The following is a 19,949-nucleotide window of genomic DNA, read 5'->3' as shown; positions in this document are numbered from 1 at the left end:
TAAAGTACATGACAAAGGTAAGGAGAGCTAAAATGAGTGAAGTAAAAACAACAATAAAAACCATGCAGAAATTAAAAAGTCAGTGATGAGTTAAGAAATAAAAGCACATTCAAAAAATTTTGTTTTTTAAAAGAGATTTAAAAGAGGACAAGGATGTGGCTCACCTGATCTCCTCCGGCAGGTCATTCCAGAGTGACGGGGCCCTGACTGCAAAGGCCCGGTCGCCTCTGGTTTTAAACTTCGCCCTTGGGTGTTCCAAGAGGGACTTACTGGAAGATCTCAGGCAGCAGTTGGGGACATATTTTAAGGCATTCACTTAGGTACTCAGTATGCAGTTGAGTTGACAAAATAGTGGAATGAGATCTAAAAGTAGAAACAATAACATATTTGTAAATATTTTCTTAATTGGGACCTTCTGTAGTGGGTCTTGTATCTCATCTTGAGGTTGCTGATGCTTCATTTAGAGGTCCGCGGCCAAACAAGGGTATTGATCCAGGACTGTTATAATTTGTGGTGTGTGAAATTGGATAATATTAACACAATATTGTAAATGGGATCAAATACAATTCAACCACAAACCAAAGCCTCAAAACCTCACATGCATCAACACCTCTTTAGATAACAAGCATTCTGTTGACAGCATCAGTAATATATCTATTGACATTAGGTTCAAAGGAGCATTGCTGTTTTTAAAAAATTGAAGGAAAAACTAACTGCTTTGTGTGACCTATTCTATGAATATGTGATACATACATGTCATACTTGTTCCTTTAAATGTTACTATAGTATTATTCTACTTATCTTATGTGCATTCTAAAGTAAAAAGGCAACTACTTCACACAATGAATGTGTTTTCCATAAAACCATCATAATCACATCATAGTCAGTGACCTGGACCAGGTTTTGCAGAGCCTTATTGTGGGCTACGCTCACACTTCTGTCATCAGTCTTGTCAGTCTCATCAGCACTATTTAAGGTTAGCATGTCCTTGGTTGCTGTTTGAATAATCTCTCACTCCCTTCAACGCAGCGTGCTGCAATGATTGGATCTGCTGTCAAAGAGGGCCAGTGACAAATGCGAGACATCCAGCGATGTATTGTCCGAAACAAGAACACAAGACAACTTTTGTTTGGCTTAAAAGTAATTTGTGTGAGAAGGTGTTTTAGTAAATGTGTCTAAATGTTCAGGTGTGTGTGTTTTCATGCATAAAAGAAATGGTTTTAAATAATTATAAAGGCAGGCATTTTATGAGATTGTTACCAGTTCAGCTCTGTGTGATTTTAAACCAGTACTTTTCCTGAGCCTCTGCTGGTTTTCTTCTGCTTTTAATTTCCCTTTTTTTTCTCCACCAGATCTCACAACTCAACTTGTTGATCAGCATGCTGCTTGGAGAGCTGAGCTCTGGCGACAGGCAGAAGATTATGACTATATGCACCATTGATGTCCATGCTAGGGACATTGTTGCCAGCCTCATAACCCAAAAAGTAATGGGAACTTAACCATGCCTTTATCAGCATTCCCCTTTCAGTCCAACTGAGCAAACTTTGGCATAAACAAATAATATGTAACAATAGCTATAGGCCTTAAAATAAAATTATACATCTGTTAGTTCTGTTTGCCTCCTTGCTTGCACTATACCCATTATGACATACGATCTCTCTGATATACTACAGTACTGTCAGACTATGAAAGATGTAATCTGTGTTCCCAGGTCACCAACTCGCAGTCCTTCCAGTGGCTTTCTCAGCTCCGACATTGCTGGAATGAACAGCAGCATCACTGCTTCGTTAACATCTGTGATGCTCAGTTCTTCTATTCATACGAGTATCTTGGAAACACACCACGTCTCGTCATCACTCCCCTTACAGATCGGTAAGTCTCCTGCACTCTATGCATGTAGTATCTCAATACATTCACTGTATTCAGCATTGCTAAACACTGTGTTTTGTGTTTCTGTGTGTTGTTATCGGCTCATGTAGGTGCTACATCACCCTAACTCAGTCACTCCACCTGACCATGAGTGGAGCCCCTGCAGGCCCTGCTGGAACAGGGAAGACTGAGACCACTAAAGATCTAGGCAGAGCATTGGGCGTGATGGTATACATCTTCAACTGTTCTGAGCAGATGGACTACAAGGTGAGAAATCTAGAAGACAATTCACAAGTATTTCCTTTAGTGTGTTTATGTCTTGATTGAACATCCTAAATAACAGATTTGTGCAAAATGTAATTTTTGTTTTTGTTCAGTCCATTGGAAATATTTACAAAGGTCTGGCCCAGACTGGAGCATGGGGCTGCTTTGATGAGTTCAATCGTATCGCTGTAGATGTTCTGTCTGTGGTAGCAGTGCAGGTCAAAACTATACAGGATGCCATTCGCTGTAAGAAGAGAAGGTAATAAAATGAAGCTAAACACATTAAGCCTTAATTCTGTAAGTGTGAAAAGTGGACTAACTATCTGTGCAACCTCACAGGTTTCTATTCCTTGATAAAGAGATTGCCTTAAAGCCCTCTGTGGGGATTTTCATCACGATGAACCCTGGCTACGCAGGCAGGACAGAGCTGCCTGAGAACCTCAAGGCTCTTTTCAGGTAGGATATGATATTTTAGTTTAGTTTAGAAAACTTTAATGTCCACCAAGAGGCAATTTGTGGTACAGCACAGCTTTAAAAAACAAAGCAACATAAAAGATAAATCAGACACACACAACAAAATGATCCAAACAACCCATAGTAGCTGTTTCACAGTAGTAATCAGTGCTAGCCCAATGTGAACAACAATCATCACAGTTTAAATACAAATAAATAAAATAACATTGGTGTACTTGTAGACAACCTTAATTAGATCACTGGTGCATCTTATTTAATTGAGTTATTGCCATGGGAATTAATGAGTTTTTAGCATGATTTTTTCTTATCTTTGGGTATCTATACCTCCGGCCAGAAGGGAGTAGCTGAAACTCTGATATGATTTGATAACTTTATTCAAAGTGTGTCTTTACTCAGCCTAATATTCTTTGTATCAATATTTTGTGTCTTGCTGTAGACCCTGTGCCATGGTGGTGCCCGACACTGAACTTATCTGTGAGATCATGCTGGTGGCAGAGGGCTTCCGCAGTGCTAAGCTCCTCGCCAGGAAGTTTATTTCTCTGTACACTCTCTGCAAAGAGCTGCTCTCCAAACAGGTAGGATAAAATGAATTAGTAGTATTAATAGAACAGTAATAAATTAAACTGTTCAATACATTTGTGTGGGACAGTTTTTAGAAATACTTACTTCCTGTCCTCATCTGTCCAATAGGACCACTATGACTGGGGTCTGCGTGCTGTCAAGTCGGTTCTTGTTGTGGCCGGGACACTGAGAAGGAGAGACAAGAGTAGACCGGAGGATCAGGTAACTCTTCTGTCAGCTCAAAGCCATAGTACAGTAACAATCTTTTTTTTTTTTTTTTTTTTTCCAAAATCTATTTATTGATTTTCTTTGGCAGACTGTACATGTAAAAAAAAAAATCAGTGTATACACATATCTCTGTATGAGGTAATCAGTGTGAAATACAAGTAGAAAAACAGAGGCACTATGGCATGTACGTACATCTTCAGACGGTAATAAAGTGCCTATAACATTTCCCCCCCAACCCTCCCTCCTCCCATCCCCTCCCTCCTCCCATCCCCTCCCTCACATTTGGTCACAATAACACAAAGACAGGAACATAAGTTACATAGACATACAGTATATATAGACATACACACATATACATATACACACACATATACAAAAAAATAATAAATAAAAGCAGGGGAGTAAATGAATTAAGGGGAAAATATCTCAAGGGGCAGTACCATCGCTTTCACGTGTCAGATTAAGGCCATCCTCATATCTTAGAAAGGGGTTCCAAGTTTCGTAAAAAGTTACAAGGGACCCCTTTAATAAGAATCGTATCTTTTCGAGCTTCAGACGGCCTAGAATCTCTTGCATCCATTTGTTGTGTGTTGGAGGAGAGGCATGTTTCCATTTAAGAAAGATGACACGTCTTGCCTGGAGTGTTGTGAAAGCAATGGCACGTCTAATTGTTGAGGGAATGTTGGGATCCTGGGGTAGGGCTAAAAGCGCTCTCAGTGGGTCAGGGATGATAGGGGTGTTAAAGGCCTTGGTGAGAGAGTCAAAAATATCCGACCAGAAATCATTAAGCTGGGGACAAGTCCAGAACATGTGTATATGGTTGTCTGGAGCTTGGTGGCACCTGATACAGTCACTGTTTTTGTTTGGAAATATTTTGGCCAGAGGGGCTGTAGTATAGTGTGCCCTGTTTAGCACCTTGCATTGTGAATGTAAGTACCAAACATGTTATTTTTCAGGTGCTAATGCGTGCGCTGAGGGACTTCAACCTGCCTAAAATAGTGACTGAGGATGTGATCATCTTCCTGGGACTGCTGGGAGACCTGTTCCCAGGCCTGGAGGTGGAGAGAGAGAGAGACTTTGAATTTGAAATGGCCATCCGGAAGACCACACTGGAGCTCCGACTCCAGCAGGAGGAGGCGTTCATCCTAAAGGTTTGATACAGTTTTTTGCACCTGGTCAATGCTTGAAAAAAGACTATGTTTCTAAACAATTCTTTCGTCAGGTGGTGCAGTTGGAGGAACTCATGGCAGTGCGTCACTCTGTGTTTGTTCTTGGAAATGCAGGGACTGGGAAAAGCAAGGTTCAATTGTATTGTCTTAAAAGTTATGAAATAGATAACCAATTTGATTCTGTAAGACACTCATATTAATGGGGTTTATCTTGTTATAGATACTGAAAGTTCTCCATCACACCTATGTAAACTTGAAGAGAAAACCAGTATGGAACGACCTCAATCCAAAGGCAGTGGACAGAGATGAATTGTTCGGCTTTATCCATCCTGCAACTCGAGAGTGGAAAGATGGTAAACAGAGCAGGCTTTAAGAGGGAATTACAGAATTTAAACATCACATGAACCTGTGTTAACTCATATGAAATCTGTAATCTCAGTTGCTTTTATTCTTCAATCTCTGTGTAAGGTTTGCTTTCATCACTGATGCGAGAGCAAGCAAACATCTCCCACAAAGGACCTAAGTGGATTGTGTTGGATGGAGACATTGATCCGATGTGGATTGAATCACTCAACACAGTGATGGATGACAACAAGGTACCTCCCTCCTGTTAGGCCATACACTATTGTACAACAGATAGATACAACCGAGGTGGTAGAGATAGAAAAAGATGTTTCTTTCTCCTCCTTCAGCGATCACTTCCTGGAGTGAGAGTAGTTGGAGGTCTTTGCACATAGCAATGAATCATGTTACAGTGATCTTTTCAATACTGTAACGCAATCTGTCAGATCTGATGAAATATGAATGTGTGTATCATATCTTTTTGGTGGTGACTTGTCATACTGACCATTCAAATGTTACTATTTTTATTATTTTCTAACATATTTTAGGTTCTCACTCTGGCCAGTAATGAACGTGTGCCCCTGACTTCTTCCATGAGACTGGTGTTTGAAATCAGTCACCTAAAGACAGCCACTCCTGCTACTGTGTCCAGAGCAGGGATTCTCTATGTTAACCAGCAGGATCTGGGCTGGAACCCGTGAGTTACACAGTTTGGATTCACATAATGTTAGAATATGTTTGAGCTAGCTTGTGGGGCTGAAACTTTCTGAAATCACATGATATTGCTCCCAGAATATCATATCATGTGAATTTTTGTAAGTTCAATGTACTCAAGAACACATTATATCCTCATTAGGGTTGCAAAGGGGTGGAAAAATTATGGTAAATTTTCCTAAAAGATTCAGGTAAATTCCCATGGGAAGTTAAGCTGGGGAATTTGGAAATATTCCATATTTGGAAACTTTCCATGGGAATTATGGGAATTTATGGGAATTTATGGGAATTAACTTGGAATTAATGGGAATTTATTGGAATTTATGGGAATTTATGGGAATTAACTGGGAGATAACTGGGAGTTAACTGGGAATTTATGGGAATTAACTGGGAATTAACTGGGAATTTATGGGAATTAACTGGAAATATATGGGAATTAACTGGGAATTGAGGGTAATTTAATTGAAACGTATCATATCCAGGCATAAACATTTGTTTTGTTATAAGCAGATATCCATTCAAAATAATACAATTAAAACAGATTTATTTGTAAGTAGAACTTTATCAAGTTTTAAATATTTTAATGAACAATCAATTATGTCATGTAAGAACAAAAACATGATTGTTGAGTTAAATATCTGGTTGTTTTAGTCAGGATTATGCTAAAACATATTTTCTCCAACTATATTTTGGTTCCCTTTTAAGAGCCAATCTTCAATTTAATATATTCCTGGTTTATTCCCATTTATTCCCATAAATTCCTGTTAATTCCCATGGAAAGTTTCAAACTTTTATAATTCCCAGAATTTTGCAACCCTAATCCTCATAAGCAAAACAAGAACTTAAGCAACTCCTTTAATTGTTCTTTAGGTACGTTGCAAGCTGGATTGACCAACGAGAACGGCAAACAGAGAAGGCTCATCTAACCATACTGTTTGAAAAATATGTTCCTCGTTGCGTAGAACAGATGCGAAAAACCTTCAGGACCATCATTCCTATCCCAGAAAACTCTATGGTGCAGGTACACAATAAACAAGCATGTACAATGGATTCACTCCCTATTTAGTATGCTTGTATGATTAAAAACGATGAAATAATGACTCTATTCTCCTTCAGACACTCTGCACTTTGCTTGAATGCCTCCTTACATCAGAGAATATTCCATCTGACTCTCCACGGGAGCTCTACGAGACCTACTTTACTTTCGCCTGCATCTGGGCTTTTGGTGGGGCCCTGTGTCAAGATCAGGTATTACTATGTCTTTTCACCTAATGCTGAGTACATGTAGGAATTTGAATTGTATCTTCTTTTACACATTAACTCTTAAAAAGCACCTGTCAGAAATATCTCAACACATTGGTTCTGATGTGACAATGACAAACTTGCGGCTGTGGCTCAGTAGGAAGAGACGGTCGTCTATCAATTGGAAGGTTGGCGGTTCCATCCCAGCTCCGGCAGTCTCATGCCGTAGTGTCCTTGAGCAACACACTGATCCCCCAATTGCTCCCGCTGTTGTTCAGCGGCGTGTGAATGTGTATGAATGAGATTAGCTAATACTAATGGTCCCTTACTATAGCAGCCTCTACCATCAGTGAGTGAATGCGTGAATGTGACGAGCCGTGTAAAAGTGCTTTGAGTTGTCAGAAAGACTAGAAAAGCACTACATAAGTACAAGTCCATTTACCATGTACCATTTACTCAAGCTTTTAAGGACCACTAGTTTGTAGTTGCTCAAAACTGACCTTCCCCTTAGAAGGCTATTGTGTGTTTTACCTACATTTAAGAAATCATAAATCCTTAGTAATTTCGTGGATGACATCAAAGACTGTTGGGTTATGTTATAGGATACTTTTTAAATACTCTTGTTAATGATCCACTTAGATATCGCTTCACTCACCCCTGACTTTGTCTTTGTGCTATTGTCAAAAAGATATAAGTATGGGGTGAGCATGACTACAGTTCTTTTGTTGAAGGACACTTTCGTAATACCAAGAGACTAAGAATAATATAAGTTTATCTGGACTAATGGTGGGGTTGCGTATTTAAATTATATATGTTAATGCTTGGTATTATATCTTTCATTATTTCCACAGCTCTATGATTATCGTGTAGAGTTCAGTCAGTGGTGGACTAAAGAAATGAAGACAGTGAAGGTACCAGGACAGGGCACAGTGTTTGACTACTACCTTGACCCTCAAACCAAACGCTTTCTGCCGTGGAGTGAAACTGTCCCTTCATTTGAAATGGAAACTTGTACGCCATTACAGGTAAGAACATTCAAGCTTCTACAAAGAAGGCGGAGAACCCTCCATCTAACTACAGAAATACAGACTTCAAAAAGTAGTTTGACTCATTATCACAAACACAATCAAGAGAAGCGGCCCTAATTAAGAAAAATAACTAAAAATGAACAATACAGTCATATAAAAATATATGTAAGCCTCAATGAACATAATAAGAGAGGGCAGTCACATCATGAGGTTATGGCAGGGGTGCAAGAATGGATGATGGGCTTTCCACTGTGTCTGATTATCATCTATTGCACCCCATACCAGACTGTGTGGGGGTGAAGGCATGAGCAACAACGCTTGAGCTATCACCCACGCGCTATTGTCTTTCTTTATGCTCCTGCGTACAGCTGTGAATGCTCCAAAGGCTCTTGCTGAGCCGTAATTAGTAGGGTTTTGTTCTGAGCAAATGATGCTATTATGACAGAATAGTTGTAGTGTACTGGGAAATACAAGAAATTATAAATCACATACAATTCACTGAACACATGTCTGTCAATAAATCACACTCAAAGAAAGCCATAATAACTATGTATGTTTCTGTTCTCTGTCTCCCTGCTGGTTCTATGATTGCAGGCTGTTGTGGTACACACAGCAGAGAGTGTGCGTCTTCGCTACTTCATGGACTTGTTGCTGGAGAAGAGACAGCCAGTGATGTTTGTGGGGAATGCTGGAGTGGGGAAGACTGCACTTGTCAGGAACAAGTTAGACTGTCTGCCAGAGAGTTACTTGACTACAAAAATACCTTTTAACTACTACACTACTTCCCTCATGCTGCAGGGTTAGTAAGGATTTTTTGATTGTTCTGTAGTTAAGTCTAGCACATCAGGTAAACTGTAGCACCATCTGCTGGTAATGTTCAGATTGATTCAGTCTGGATGTAGAACAGACTTGAGCCTGGGGTATGATCGTTACCTTAACTAAGTCATATGAATCCTTCACATTCAAAGTTGATTTAAATTGGGAAATGTTATTCTAGGCCTTTAAAAATAATCATTAGTTTGAATTAGTTTTTCTTTTCACTTTCTTTTGCAGGGGCTTTGGAGCGATCATTAGAGAAAAGAGCAGGCAGAAGCTACTCCCCTGTGGGCAACAGGAGGATGATCTACTTCATAGATGATCTGAACATGCCAGCTGTTGACAGTTTTGGAACAGTGCAAGCTCACACACTCATACGCCAGCATCTTGATTATGGTCACTGGTAAGAAGGCCCTACAAACCTAGCACCTATTTTTTCTAGTATGTAATTAAGTCTTATGCCACAGCATTAAAACACATGACATTGGTTATTAATCTAACTTTAACCTTTTTCCTTCCCTGGTCTTTACAGGTATGACAGACAGAAACTGACCCTGAAAGAAGTACACAATACCCAGTTTGTGTCCTGTATGAATCCAACTTCTGGGAACTTCAATATCAACCCAAGACTACAGGTTAGTGTTCTGTTAAACGTCCTTAAAATGGAATGTCTGATGTTGGATTCCTCTTTGACAAAGAAATGTTTTGTCCTCCTGAAAATATGCCAATATTATTTTGTAGTAAATATTCATAGAATATCTTAATATGTGGAAATATATCACCTCACTTACTTTGTTGCCGAAAAAAGCATTCCTACAGAAAAATTGTAACAATGCTTCAAGAAAAACAGATCTAAAGTCTCCTTCGTTGTGAAAGTAATGCATAAAAAGTAACTGATTTCAATTCAATATGTTTAACTCAGTATGGAGCAGCATGCGACAATTTATTTAAAGAATTTAGCAGTTACAACTACTACAAAAAACAACCAAGTCTTTTCTAGTTAAATATATATTTCCACCAAAATACAATTGAATTCAAAATACCAGCAAATAAAGTTTCTGAGGTTATATGTGAACAAGTTTATTTTATAACAAGCTCACGCACTGATCTACATGTTCTAATCTGTGGTTGTGCCCTTCTTTCTACAGAGACATTTCTCATTATTTGCGGTGAACTTTCCCTCCTCTGAGACACTGATGTCTATCTACACTCCCATCCTGTGTGGCCACCTGAAGCACCAGCGCTTCAGTCCACTAGTTCAGAGGAGTTCTACTGCTGTGATCCAAGCTGCCATAAGTCTCCATCACAAGATGCTTCACAGCTTTCTGCCCACAGCCATCAAATTTCACTACACGTTTAATCTAAGAGAGCTGTCTAATGTCTTTCAGGTAGCGTTGACAGTCAGTGGTATTTTCAGTTGGACTTCTGAATGTGAATTGAATTATTCATATGATTATCTGTGTGACTCAGGGCATCCTCTTTGCTGGGCCTGAGAGTGTGAAAGAGAGCACCGACCTGGCACTGTTGTGGCTCCACGAGTCCTGCAGGGTGTACTCAGACAGACTGGTAGATGTCACGGACCTGCAGCTCTTCCGGAAGCTCCAGATGGAGACTGTGCATGAATGCTTTGAGGTGCAACACAGATTCTGATAAACAGAGTAAACAGTATAAATTGCTGTTTTTCACCTTCTGATAACAACATAGATACAAGGATTTAAATGATTTATTATGCTTGTCCTCTTTCAGGGACTGGAGGACAAAAAGGTGACAAAGCAGCTCCTCCTCTATTGCCACTTTGCCCAAACAGGCGATGAAGCCTCCTATACTCCTGTTACAGACTGGTCTGCCCTCAAGTCCATCCTCACAGAGGCTCTAGAAAGCTACAATGAGCTCAATGCAGCCATGAATCTAGTGCTTTTTGAAGATGCCATGCAGCATGTGTGAGTAAACCTGGTTCCCTTCTTATAATTAAAAATATAAGGATCCTGATGTCTGACAATAAACACACAGCAACAAAATAGTTAAATTAAAGAAGTAAGAAAGAGGCATAAGCAACTTTAGGAAGTATATAGATGGGTTCAATGCAGGGAGGGAAGCTAATAAGTGAGTTATTAAATTATTTTCAAAGCCTCCATACTGATGTGGGGAGAGAATGTAAAAAACTCTTACACTTTATACCTCTCAGTTGGATATACATATTTTGTGACATAACAAAGATTTTTTTTACCAGCTGTCGCATCAGTCGCATCCTGGCATCTCCAAGGGGTCATGCCTTACTGGTTGGGGTGGGAGGCAGTGGGAAGCAGAGCCTGACTCGTCTGGCTGCCTACATGTCCTCTGTGGAAGTCTTCCAAATCACTCTGAGTAAGGGTTACAGTATCCAGGACCTCAAGGTAATTATTCAACTATAATGAGGTTTGTAGGTTACAGACAAACTAAACATCAAGTGCAGTGCATTTTATTTAAACATGCTTTCAAGAAAATGGATAAAAAATGAGTGACATGATTGTTAGAACAATCCTTCACTCATCCAAAATCATTGAAAACAGTCTCTCTTCTTGCTGCATAAAGGACTGCATTGATACAGTTTTGATCACTGATGTGGGAAATACTTGTCCAATACCGTTTAAAAACCACCAGGATATGTTTCAATGTCTTATTGATGAAACAAGTTTGTCAATTAAACAATAAATGGCCTCCTAAAAAACTCAAAGCCTCATCATGGGCCCTGTGGTGCATCATTGATTATCATTGGTGTCTATTCATGTCATGTGTGTTTATATTTAGATGGATCTGGCAGGCTTGTTCATAAAGACTGGAGTGAAGAACCAGCGAGTGGCTCTTCTCCTTACAGATGCACAAATACCTGATGAGCGGTTCCTTGTCATTATTAATGACTTGCTGGCATCAGGTCAGGATCATAATAATCATACTGTTTCTGCTGGGTTTGGTTGAGAAAATGCACCTTCTGTCATTACAGATGTAGAATTTGCTATATGAATGTTCACAATCAACCAGCAAAGCTTTACATCTTTGAATATATTTCAGTTTGTAAATTTGTTTGTAATGATTTTTGATCACAGCAGCTAATCATCTACTGTTACAACTCTTCAGGAGAAATTGCTGAGCTGTTCAACGAGGAGGAGGTTGAAGGTATCGTTTCGAGTGTGAGAGCTGAGGTCCGAGCCCTTGGCCTGCTGGATAACAGGGAGAACTGCTGGAGATTCTTTATAGACAGAGTTCAGCTACACCTCAAGGTCTAGTTTTTAGGATTTTCTACCAAATACATCATTATTCATTAATACTTGCACCTGAATTAATCTGAAGAGTGGAAGTTACCCATAAATTACCACTCTTTCACTGAAACAGATATTTGTCATGAGAGGTTTTTTTTATAATGTTTAGGTGAGCTGGTCTCAGTCAGAATTGTGTTAATAATTTGTCAACCACAAAAAGTTCTCTTCGGAAAAAAATGTGTGCACTATTAGAGCGGAAGACACAAGAATGACTAAAATATATTTGAACAGTTAATAGAAACATACAGAAATTAAAAGCACAGCTGCTGTCCAGTGTTATTAAATGTGTTTGACATGCTGAACTAACAGAGCCAGATGAACTGGGGGGTTAAAAGGAAGGAAATTCTTGTCTCAGTGAATGTGCATGCCATCCAGCTAATGAACATGCCAGGGCCTCTGGTAGCGTCACCGTCTGCTCCAGCCAACAGGGGATGTGGCTGCCTGTCCTCATGCCAAGGGGATGAAAGTGGGGGCACAGACGGCTGCCAGTTATGGTTTCCCTCTTCAGTGTTTCTGTGCTATATATGACCTGTACGTGGATGCATGTTTATGCAAACCTGTTTATGTAGTATGTCCGATTGGGTGACTCTTTGTTTCTCTGCTTCCTTCCTTGTAGGTGGTACTGTGTTTGTCTCCGGTGGGCAGCACCCTTCGTGTTAGAGCCCGTCGATTCCCTGCTCTTGTTCAATGCACCACCATTGACTGGTTCCATCCTTGGACCCTCGACGCTTTGCAGTCGGTCAGCTTTAGGTTTATCCAAGAGATAGAGGGAATTGAGGTGAGGTCTTTATCTCCACCAATCTTTCTGTTATTGTTGTTTTTCATTTTTCTGACTCCTTGCTCCCTTGCACATATGCACACTATGTAATATCATCAGTTTTTGTTGTCAGAGATTCAGCCATGGAGTAGAGTTTGCCATGTACCCCCTCATTCTAGACTGAGTTAGACTTAAATGAAAACCTTCTAATTATTACAGTGCAGCTGGATTGACTTCTCCATAGATCCCTCATCATTAGTTCTCAGCTGAGGTTCTGACAAATTGCTGAACACATGCCTGGAGACTCACAGTGAGTGCAGGCATATCATTGTTTTCCATCATAGCAGTGGAACGATCACAACCCAGAATCATTTATGTTAATGAGAGAAGAGTGATTAAGCACATAACGACCCACTAAGGAGGCACAGCTGTCACAACCAGGAGAGTGTCATCACATATGTGAACATGTGCCAGACTGTTACTTTCCACTGCATACATCTGTCCATGTGAGGAAGTTCAGGTGGAGCAAAAATGTGTCGTCACAGTCGCTTTAGTTTCGTTATTAGTAGAGCATTAGTACAAAAATAAAATAAGTACAGGCTCATTCAGCATTAATATTACTAGAGGCAGGAGATGGAGAGAAGTAATGGTTATATCAGCAGCTGTGGTAGACTGGTGTGCAAGCATGAAGATAGTTGAAGCTGCAATATTTTGTTGATGATCCATTTATCAGTAAACTTTATTAGGAACTATTCTTATCGTTTATTTGATTCTTTTTCTGATTGTATAAAATGTTTCTTTAGCAGCATCGAGGAGCACATAAGTAATACCATTAATACCATTAATACAGAAAGGATTAGTGAATTCATTGCAAAGTAAAAAGTGAAATGTTGCAACAAAATTGGAGTCATTACTCTATCATTAAAGACTTTAATGAGTGTTTATCTTTTTAAAGATGTAGGACATCAAGAGATGAAATTATCATTTATTTAAAGTTAGAAATGCACATCCCACTAACAGTTGTCAACAGAGGCAATCAATGAGAACTTCTTTCGCATCTCGAGTGAATGTAGCATGCTTTGTCAAAAAGCATTATGTCAGGTCTTAATTAATAATGATTTTTTTTTCCAACTGGCTCCATGACCATTAACAATGGCTTTTTGTGAGTTATGGTTAGGTTTGATCTTCGTATTCTCTGCTCATTTGTTTTTGCTTTAATTGATTGCTAACTGTTTGATTAATAGAGGCTCTGTGTCATTGAGCACCATATGATGAATACCAAGTTTGAATGTAGCACAACAGCAGCTGTAGGCAGTGTTTAGAAAGTTGGAGGACATCAGAGATAATGTAAACAGTGTGCATGTTTTACAAGCTGCATGTCAGTGGTCTAAACACATTATTTTCACAGGGGTTTCAAAGCCTAATCATTCCTGCACGCTGCACCTAAATTTCAGATTGAGTAAGTCAGGGCCAGCCTAGTAAGATGGCAAAACTTGTAGATGAATTCAAAATTTATGAAGATAATATTTCAGTCCCCATCAGGTTGGGGATGTTAAACCCTACTCAATCCCACTCGCCATGTTCTCCCCTCACCACCCTTGTCTGCTTATTTTTACAGCCTGCCGTCCAGGAATCCATCAGTCTTTTCATGGCCTACGCTCACACCAGTGTCAACCAGGCAAGTGAAAAATACCAGCGCAATGAGAAGAGGTACAATTACACCACCCCCAAGAGCTTTCTCCAGCAAATCACCCTGTACAGGAACCTTCTGGAGAAGAGTAGGGCTCAGCTCCAGCACAAGATGAACCGGCTTGAAAGCGGCCTTCAAAAAATCCAAACCACAGCCACTCAGGTAAAAGAATTAAAACAAATAATGTACAGGGGTAATCTTTTGAAGTTTGTTTTAGTAGGAAAATTAGGAATGGTACTACTTGTGCTTGATTTTATTAGTGTAAGCTTTTCCTAACATAAAGTGTATTACACATTGAGGTATGTATGATCATTTTTTTCTCCATTTTAGGTTGAGGATCTTAAAGCTAAATTGGCATCCCAAGAATCTGAGCTGACCTTTAAAAAAAAGAAAATTGAAGCTCTAATTACAAAGATTGGACAGCAGACTGAGAGGGTTAGCAGCAAAAGAGAGGCTGCAGATGTTGAAGCACAAAGGGTGAGATATGCTATATAGATTTTTAACTTTAAGTTTTTTAACAACATTCACACTTTTCCCTTTTTATTATCTGGTTCATTGTTAATGCTTTGTACAGGTTGCTGTCATCCAGGCAGAAGTCTCAGCCAAACGGAGAGATTGTGAAAATGACCTACTCAAGGCAGAGCCATCACTGACAGCTGCCACAGCAGCACTCCATACTCTCAACAAGGTACTTCATTTCATCAGCCTGGACAAAAATCATCAGATCTTCAGTCATTCTGAAAATTATTCACGTTTTTCATAATTGTTTTTTAGGTGAATCTTACCGAGCTGAAGGCCTTTCCGAACCCTCCAGCTGCAGTGATCAATGTCGCAGCAGCTGTGATGGTTCTGTTAGCTCCCCGCAGTCGAGTGCCTAAGGATCGGAGCTGGAAGGCGGCGCGGGCCTTCATGGGCAAGGTTAAGCTGTCATCATGTCAATCACATCTGCCTGATTAATGCCAATCTAATTTGTGTCTAGGCCTTGACCCTGGCCCTGCCCAGCATCTCTCCAAAGCTCACATTACAGCTGGATGGCTTTATGAATATGCTCAGTCAGAAGGGGGGCAAGAGTGCCTCAACCTTTGGCTGCTGTTAATGCTAGTGTGGCCTCAAAACAATATATTTTGTTTGATGAAAAAAAATGTTGGATTTTGCATGAATTAGAGATCAATGCTGTAATTCTTTAGAACATTTTTAACAGCAGGTTTTTGAATATGTAGAATGGTTGATCCGATTTAGTTTACTATATAAAGGCCAATGTCAACAATTATAGAGTTAAATTACAATCACAGAAACAAAGAGATAAAAAAATGAAAAAAATCAGTTATTCAATCCTGACCTCAGGTTTGTCATTCTGATGTTTTAGAGCTTGTGAGAAATGTTTTAGTAACAGAACTGCACTGGTCCATTGCCCTATTTATAACGTCACATATCAATGAAGAAGACACAGGATGAGCTTGAAATAGAGAAAGACATTATATTGTAATCGCCTTTTTTTAATTTTTAGACAAATTAAGTTTTATCAGGTAGTTTTGGTTTATGAAATATTCCTTAGGTCTCTCAGATTTTAGTAATGGGTAAACTCTTTCGAACTAAGCAAGGATAGAGGTGGCACAATAGGGTGGCATGCATATCTAGAGCCTGGAGTACTGGGTGGGAGACAGAGATAGCAAATGTAAAAAGTAGATAAGTCTGCACACCAGAAGCTGCTTCAATATACATTTAATGGAATATATCACCACAAGTGACATTTTTGGGTTGTTGCCCTTCATCAGACATGATCATTTTTTTTTAAATTCTTTTTAACAGCAATATTTGCCCCAAACTCTGGTGAAGGTTTTAATGTTGCTCCTGATTTTGTGTGGCAGGCGGATGTTTTCCTGCAGGCCCTGATGTCGTATGACAAGGAGCACATCCCTGAGTCCTGTTTGACTGTGGTGAAAAAAGAGTATCTGAGAAACCCGGAGTTCCACCCGGATCTAGTTCGGACCAAATCTACAGCTGCAGCTGGTCTCTGTGCCTGGATTATTAACATCGTCAGATACTATGAAGTCAGTTAAAGCCTTTATCAATGTTTGTGCATTTTCACTTTCTGCAAGATGGTTTCTTGTTTATCGTGTTATTTCTTTTCAAGCCCACTAATTCTTTTTTTTTTTTTTTTTTTTTTTGCAGATTTATTGTGAGGTCATTCCAAAGAGGCATGCATTATCACAAGCTAATGCTGAACTAGAAGTAGCGACAGCTAAAATGTTAACAGTTCAAAGGAAATTGCTGGTGAGTACCAAGTTATGATTATACTCAATTAAGTCACTTAGTTTAAAAGCTACACTCTCTTAATGGTGTCTAATACCCATGGCTTCCTTTGGTTTGTTTCTGAAGGACCTTGATGGCAGCCTCCAGAGCCTCACAGCTCAGTTTGAAAGGGCTACAACTGAGAAAATCAGCTGTCAGGAGGAGGTGACACGTACCAACCAGATCATTGAGCTGGCCAACCGACTAGTCAAAGGCTTAGAGGTAAACGAGGAGAGATGGAGGAGTTAATGGTGTCACTGTGACTGACCTGACATAAGGTAAACTGTCTGCCTGAGGCATGCATGAAGACAGGCAGGTGATGGAATTGCATCAGTAATCTGGACTAGAAGTGGTTATGTCCTGGCATGATACTCTGATAGCTGTGTGAGTAGATTGGACAGAGGGACATTTTACAGCCTAACCCAGCAGCATACTGGCAACTCGTGAGACAGGTAGACAGGGCTGGGCCACATAGAACGCATGGCTGAACTTGGCAACTGGCTGGCTGAACAGTTTCCAAACGGAGAATGGCAAAAACATTACACTAACACTGCTCTGTCTGTGCAGGAGACAGGTTTGGTGTGAGTTTTCTATATCTATCTATCTGTATGAATGTCTGTCTGTCCTCATTTACTCGCAGTAGTTAGTGTGTGGTGGAACAAAAATTAGTTCTCAAGTTTCTTTTTAATCAAATCAGGGAGAAGTTACGAGATGAGTATATGAAATGTATTGAAGTGGAATGTTGCATACGTTTGTTATTTGTTCAATATTATATAGAACTGAAGCTTTCCTGTTCATGCATTTTTAAAGACATGGTATCTGTAGTCCTTATGAATGCTAATACAAAATAAAAGATGGCCATTTCAGTGACCATTTTGTAAGATTGACTTTCCAATCCCAGAAAATAAATGTGGTTTGCATGAAACAGCTTGGCTTTTAAGCATATCAAGATAAATGTTTTGTCTTTATGGCATTGACCTGGAAGCAATAGTGTTCAGACTAATAAATCAGGCCGTCTATATTTAATCATTAACTTACCTCAAAGCCTCAACAGCTGTTGGAAATTAACAATGTCTCACCCCAGACTGAGTGATATTACAGGCAATCCATAATACATTAGAGTAAAATTATAGTGATTTTTAACTGTCTGAGAATTTATTATGTGACATATTCTGGATCCACAGCCCCTTGTAAGAAAATGCCGTGCATGATTTATCGTTGTGGTGCTGTCACAGTCATAGTATTGAAGGTTTAAATTAATGCTGAATTAATGCTGAGTGAATCTACAGCCAACTTTCGTAGCTGCTTGAACGAATTGTACTTGTTTGCTTTACTGCTTACATCGTCTTAGTTTAAACAATGCACAGAGGGGGAAGTTTCTTAAACTGTAGACAGTTCATTTTTCTTTGGTTTGAGCTTTCCTCAGAATCATGCTTTCTGTAAATATGTTATTTGTACGTCACCTGTGTTAGAAAAATGAAATGATAATACTAATGAAATGAAATCATTTTCAAGCCTGTTCTGTGTCTGTTATAGTCAGAGAAGGAGCGCTGGTCACAGGCAAGTGTTCAGTATGAAAAGCAGCAGAATACCCTGTGTGGTGATGTCCTCATCACTTCAGCATTCGTCTCCTACATGGGTTACTTCACCAGGCAGTACAGAGTGGAGCTCCTTCACAAGGCATGGATTCCTTTCCTTCAGTCTCAGAAGGTGAGGCCAGTCTTGCACCAGACTTTGAGTTGTTTAGACTGTAAAATTGTTCCATCTACAAACAGGCAGCAGAGTCTGCTGTGAGGGCACATTGTTCTGCCACAGTTCTCCAACTTTAGTGACATCATTCCGGTTTTCTGTTCCAGGTCTCTGTACCCCTGACAGACGGCCTGGATCCAATCCTCATGCTTACAGATGATGCCACTGTGGCTGCCTGGCATAACCAGGGCCTGCCAAATGATAGGATGTCCACTGAAAACGCTGCCATCCTGACCACCAGTGAGCGTTGGCCACTCATCATTGACCCACAGCAGCAGGGCATTAAGTGGATCCGAAACCGTCTCGGACCAGAGCTGAGGGTGGTGCAGCTGGGACAGAGAGGGTAAGAGGGGCTGCAGTCTATCTGCTGTTTGCAATCACAATATGCTGTTTAATAGAAAAAAAACATGTATGCTTTTGTTTTTCTTGTATAGGTATCTGGATGTGATTGAACAAGCCCTTGCCTGTGGTGATACAGTTCTGATAGAAAACCTGCCAGAAAAAGTAGACCCAGTCCTGGAACCTCTACTTGGCAGGAACACTATCAAAAGAGGAAGGTTTGTTCTGGGCCTGCAACAAAACATTTACATAGTTGTAATCAAATGGAAGGGGAATACACAAAGTATCAAATAAGCATTTAAACAGACATTTTTTTGTTTTGTAGAAGCTGTGTAACACAGACCTTTAAAGATCAATAGATGGTTTTAGTATCCATGCTGAAATCGAGGTCGATATGCCCACAAGATGTCCAAATGTCTGTGTTGTTAGACAATAGGAGCAGATTGGCCAGATGGTTGAATCTCACTGAGCGCTGATACACCAGTAAGACATGACTGAATGCATTAATATGGCCCACTCTTCAGATTATAAATGAATTTGCAGCACGTATTCTGAATCCCTGAGGCCAACATATTGATCTGCCCCTCAAGACGGGTGATAGATGTATATTCGTGTGTTCATATTCTTTAGGTGTGATGAATATTGAACAGCTGGGCCTCAGTGTAAAAGCTGAATTGAGGGCAGTCATGGTTATGTATAAGGACTCCTGTCAGACACAAAAAATGGCATGTAACTCACTAAATCCAGTGGTCCTCCATCATTATGGCAAAGTCAATTCAGCTTGAATAAATTTCTAACTGGATAGGTGATATGCTGGTATCTATCTACATGTATTTGGAATCTGAGTAATAACATTACAATACCAGCTTTAAACTCACTAAGATGACTAAATGTTTTAGATTTATTTAAAAAAACATCACAGTGTTAATTGTGAGGGGCTGAACTGGTGGTTTAGGGCATTTAATGAAAAGGTGTTACCATAAATGCTTCAAACAATCTTATCACTATGTTTTTTAGTTATATATTTTATTGAAGCTGGCACATTTCTACAAAGCATATTTGGTCAATTTGGCTGTTTTTTTATAAACCTTACTTCTGCTGCCCGCTGTAATCCACTTC

General features: G+C 39.7%; 1 protein-coding gene across 1 annotated transcript in view; it reads left to right on the top strand.

The window, feature by feature from the left end:
* LOC117823070 (dynein heavy chain 11, axonemal) overlaps nucleotides 1-19,949 on the top strand; it is a 41,006-nt gene that overhangs the window by 10,414 nt on the left and 10,643 nt on the right. Inside the window, exons 31-65 of the mRNA XM_034698117.1 lie at nucleotides 1,353-1,484; nucleotides 1,712-1,872; nucleotides 1,980-2,136; nucleotides 2,247-2,392; nucleotides 2,473-2,589; nucleotides 3,044-3,182; nucleotides 3,298-3,390; nucleotides 4,353-4,547; nucleotides 4,619-4,696; nucleotides 4,786-4,918; nucleotides 5,034-5,161; nucleotides 5,456-5,604; nucleotides 6,492-6,642; nucleotides 6,738-6,869; nucleotides 7,715-7,888; nucleotides 8,486-8,690; nucleotides 8,945-9,110; nucleotides 9,240-9,342; nucleotides 9,856-10,095; nucleotides 10,178-10,339; nucleotides 10,454-10,647; nucleotides 10,938-11,100; nucleotides 11,495-11,618; nucleotides 11,822-11,964; nucleotides 12,620-12,781; nucleotides 14,379-14,612; nucleotides 14,781-14,927; nucleotides 15,025-15,138; nucleotides 15,225-15,368; nucleotides 16,319-16,501; nucleotides 16,623-16,724; nucleotides 16,830-16,964; nucleotides 18,279-18,452; nucleotides 18,599-18,834; nucleotides 18,926-19,048. Coding sequence (XP_034554008.1) covers nucleotides 1,353-1,484; nucleotides 1,712-1,872; nucleotides 1,980-2,136; nucleotides 2,247-2,392; nucleotides 2,473-2,589; nucleotides 3,044-3,182; nucleotides 3,298-3,390; nucleotides 4,353-4,547; nucleotides 4,619-4,696; nucleotides 4,786-4,918; nucleotides 5,034-5,161; nucleotides 5,456-5,604; nucleotides 6,492-6,642; nucleotides 6,738-6,869; nucleotides 7,715-7,888; nucleotides 8,486-8,690; nucleotides 8,945-9,110; nucleotides 9,240-9,342; nucleotides 9,856-10,095; nucleotides 10,178-10,339; nucleotides 10,454-10,647; nucleotides 10,938-11,100; nucleotides 11,495-11,618; nucleotides 11,822-11,964; nucleotides 12,620-12,781; nucleotides 14,379-14,612; nucleotides 14,781-14,927; nucleotides 15,025-15,138; nucleotides 15,225-15,368; nucleotides 16,319-16,501; nucleotides 16,623-16,724; nucleotides 16,830-16,964; nucleotides 18,279-18,452; nucleotides 18,599-18,834; nucleotides 18,926-19,048 — 5,339 coding nt within the window. The remainder of the gene's footprint in view (nucleotides 1-1,352; nucleotides 1,485-1,711; nucleotides 1,873-1,979; nucleotides 2,137-2,246; nucleotides 2,393-2,472; nucleotides 2,590-3,043; nucleotides 3,183-3,297; nucleotides 3,391-4,352; nucleotides 4,548-4,618; nucleotides 4,697-4,785; nucleotides 4,919-5,033; nucleotides 5,162-5,455; nucleotides 5,605-6,491; nucleotides 6,643-6,737; nucleotides 6,870-7,714; nucleotides 7,889-8,485; nucleotides 8,691-8,944; nucleotides 9,111-9,239; nucleotides 9,343-9,855; nucleotides 10,096-10,177; nucleotides 10,340-10,453; nucleotides 10,648-10,937; nucleotides 11,101-11,494; nucleotides 11,619-11,821; nucleotides 11,965-12,619; nucleotides 12,782-14,378; nucleotides 14,613-14,780; nucleotides 14,928-15,024; nucleotides 15,139-15,224; nucleotides 15,369-16,318; nucleotides 16,502-16,622; nucleotides 16,725-16,829; nucleotides 16,965-18,278; nucleotides 18,453-18,598; nucleotides 18,835-18,925; nucleotides 19,049-19,949) is intronic.

This window comes from Notolabrus celidotus, chromosome 12 (genome assembly GCF_009762535.1).
Source record: "Notolabrus celidotus isolate fNotCel1 chromosome 12, fNotCel1.pri, whole genome shotgun sequence".
NCBI classification, from domain to species: Eukaryota; Metazoa; Chordata; class Actinopteri; order Labriformes; family Labridae; genus Notolabrus; species Notolabrus celidotus.
This window is presented reverse-complemented; position numbering and strand designations above follow the sequence as displayed.